Genomic DNA, 3631 nt, shown 5'->3' on the forward strand with positions numbered 1-3631 from the left:
TGTATAAATGGTGACATTGTTAGACTAATATTTTATACATTCCTCTCCCTTCAGAGAAAATCCTCAGCCAACAAGTGTTTAGTGCAATTTTGAGTGACACACTGTCAGATAAACTGTCCACCTACAGAATATATTAATCTTATGTTTGATCAGCTCTTGGAGATGTATATTAGGGGCATATTGTATTTAATATAATTTTACAATTACAGGTCAAATGTTAAGTCAGAAAACTCAAATATAAATAACAAATAATATGTAATTTCAGTGGGAAAAAAGTAGGCCTATAAAGCTTGTATTTATGTTCTATTCCTCAATTAAAGACCATAGTCTCACTTATCTCCCATCACCTTCATATGACAGATTACCCACTATGATATCCAACATAAATTTACATTGATATAAAGCATATTATCAAGATTTCATCCAGCTGGAAAGATTATAATTTGAAGGTTTACAGATTATACTTTACATTATCTCAGAAATAATGGGGAAAAATTTAAGAGCCCAACGATAAATATCAGTCTTTTCTAGGGAAGCACCTAGAAAACACGTGCCTTTAATGTTGTAATTATGAATATCTTTTTGTTGTAATTTGCATTTTGACCAGATTTTTCTCGCAAATGCATTTAACCCGTGCGATACAGTAAGCTTCTAGGCATTTAGAAATATGTTAAGAAATTAGGCCTAAATAAATGTAAATAAACATTAAATATACGAGCCTTTTAAAATCCCCTGAAAAAAATAAACACCCCAACAACAAATCTGACAGTTTCAGTGTGTTAAACTCAGCACAAAATTGTTTCAACTCGAAAATGAAGCTTTTGTAAATTATGTACACTTGCATTAAAGCGTTTTCAGTAGGCCTATTTATTCACAATTTACAAGATTTTACAACAACAAAAACAAATTCAAATTACACCGACTGACTCACATGTTTACAAGCATTAAAACTGGAAATCAATTTAAATTGCAGCCTAGAAACTTTTTTTTTTTAAAAACACATCTTCCACACCGCCTTCCATTTATGATACGCTTCCCTCTTTAAACAGGTTTCTGGATCCCTCAAACACACAGCTGGCGCCTTTTAATTCCACTGAAAAGTCGGAGAAAAAAAATAACCTTCAAAATGCACCAGCGTTCACGGATTATAATTTAAATCGTGTCAAAACTTGGCATGCTCTTTTCCAGAGAGCAAAAGTAAATCGGATGCGCTTTCCTTTAGCTCGGACAGACAAAAATCCATCACTGAAAGAAAATAAAAATAACAATAAAAAAGTTTGTTCAAAGTGATTGCATTTTTATGGCTATAACCGCCTATAATTTACAATTCATCAGCAGCCTGCGCCCACATCTAGTTTTAAATATTTGGTTGTGGTTTGTAGTGCTTCTAGTACATTTAGAGATTTAAATATGAGTCAGCGGAACCGTCCCGTTTACCGGAGCGGAGCCGCTGCTCTGGTAGTGCTGCGGGTGGAGCACGTGCAGTCTGCTGTGAACCGGGGAGTCTCCCGCCGCCTCTCCGGTCGGCAGATACATGCTGATCATGTCCCGCAGGTCCCCCGTGGGGCACGGCGGCGGCGCGCGTGCGGTGGACACCGGAGGGCTCACACTCGGCTCAGATTTCACCAGGGACCCCAAAGTGCCTCCGATGGCCCCGGACACCGGGGACACACCGGAGCTTTGGTGCTGGTGCGTGTAGCCGGTGATGCCGCCGTATCCCGGCGGAGAGGCGCTCATGTAGCTCTGAGAGTTTGAGATCGGGCTGTACGATAAAGCGCTCATGTCATACCTGTGCACGGGCTGCGGGTTGTGCGGATGGTGGTGCGGGTGGTGGTGCGGGTGGTGCGGGTGAGCTCCGGTGCCCGGGTGTTGCGTGTACGCCAGCTGCGCCTCCTGCATCATCGCGTGCGCCGCCGCCGCTGCAGCCGCCACCTGGCCCGAATAGGTGCCGTTTGCCCAGCCGTTCACGTGCGTGGCGTAACTCGCGTTTGCGCCTACATGGCCCCCTCCCGGGCTCTCCAGCCGCTGCCCGCCGCCCATTCCGACACCCGCGGGTGAGCCGAGGAGCCCACCGGCCAGAGAATACTTGTCCTTCTTCAGGAGCGTCTTGGTCTTCCTCCGCGGCCGGTACTTGTAGTCCGGGTGCTCCTTCATGTGCATGGCCCGGAGCCGCTTCGCCTCGTCGATGAACGGTCTCTTCTCCGCCTCGGTCATCACCTTCCACTCCGCGCCCAGCCGCTTGCTGATCTCCGAGTTGTGCATTTTGGGGTTCTCCTGAGCCATTTTCCTGCGCTGGCCCCGGGACCACACCATGAAGGCGTTCATGGGTCTCTTGATCCTGTCCTGGGGGACCTTTGCGCCAGGCCCCCCGCCTCCTCCTCCCGCGTGTCCCCCCGTGTTGGATGGGTTGGTCTGGGGCACCACGGGGGAATGTAAGTCCGTCTCCATCATGATGCTGTACATTCACCTCGTCTGTGTGGGACAACTCTGCTCGCTCACACAAACATTCAGGCTGCAGCCAAACCTCAGAGACAGATAAAGACAGAGATGAAAAGATGCTCACGATGAAATCCACTCAACTTGCTTCCCCTTTTCGCCCTTTTCCCCCGTCATCCGCGAGCGCACAGTAGAATAGAAACCGCTTGTTTGACTTTGGTTGAAGCTGGACTGGGAAAAGTTACCGGAGCGTGCCCGGGCCGCGCGCTCTGACAGCAGCTAAATGAGCGAGGGGCGGCCAATGGAGAGGCTCGAGTGGAGACGTGATTTGCATGCTGGAGGTTCTGGTGACGTCGGAGCGCGAGACCTAAAAAATTACTCCCTCTGTCATCTGTTTTGTGTGTGTAGCTGGTGTGTGTAGCGAAAAATCACACATGTAAACAGTTTAATTCCCATAATTTTGCGCATGTCCTCCGTGCTTAATGCAGGCTGAAACAGAGTCTGCACGCTCTGATATTTTTTTATCACTTTATTAAATATTCAATATAAGAAAAGAAAAAAAACCTTGAGGGGATTTTTTTCACTATCCTCTTATTTATTTACTTTTGTCAAATTTATTTTTCATCTTTTTATTTATCATATTCTTTACCATGTCTGCACACGATCACCCTCAATAACCACCCCTAGTCAAAAAAACCCAAACTGGTTAGCATATCGATAACAGCAAATACTCTCATGCCTGAATATCTTTTGTATGTTTTCTGTTTGTCTTGTCTTGTCCTGCCCTTTCTATAGTCCAGTCTCCATCTTCCCTGTGTATGCATTGCTTGTCACTACCCTGTTTCTTTGGAGTTTTTTTGTAGTGTAAGTTGCACTCATAAAGGATAACAAAATTAGCAAAAGACAGAAATGTTAAAATAAATAAAAATAAATGAACATCAGAATTAAATATTTAAAATGCATTTAAAAGCATAGTCACCATTACTACTAAACACAAATGTACCAAACCAGTTTAAAAATATTTGAATTTTGAAATAAGTTGTTTCCTATATTCAGAATGCATTAGAGCTAATTTAAATCTAAAACAGCCTATTAAGCTCATTAGTGTGTCTTCCCAATTCCGAAATAGGTGATATAATTTGGGGATTTAATTATTTTGGGGAAATAGCTCTCATTATAAACCATGACCCATAGT

At 44.0% G+C, this 3631-nt stretch overlaps 1 protein-coding gene across 1 annotated transcript; it reads right to left on the reverse strand.

Annotated features, from left to right (window-relative positions):
- Positions 1-1404: 1404 nt before the first annotated feature.
- Positions 1405-2519, reverse strand: LOC121962811 (transcription factor Sox-1a-like). Its single transcript, XM_042513115.1, has one exon. It carries the CDS (start codon positions 2461-2463, stop codon positions 1405-1407), a length of 1059 nt encoding a protein of 352 aa, XP_042369049.1. The 5' UTR covers positions 2464-2519.
- Between the last annotated feature and the right edge of the window lie 1112 nt (positions 2520-3631).

This window comes from Plectropomus leopardus, chromosome 24 (assembly GCF_008729295.1).
Source record: "Plectropomus leopardus isolate mb chromosome 24, YSFRI_Pleo_2.0, whole genome shotgun sequence".
Lineage (NCBI taxonomy): Eukaryota > Metazoa > Chordata > Actinopteri > Perciformes > Serranidae > Plectropomus > Plectropomus leopardus.

Excerpts from the sequence above, each read along its gene's own strand:
- LOC121962811 (XM_042513115.1), bottom strand. The coding sequence starts at position 2,463 with ATGTACAGCATCATGATGGAGACGGACTTACATTCCCCCGTGGTGCCC.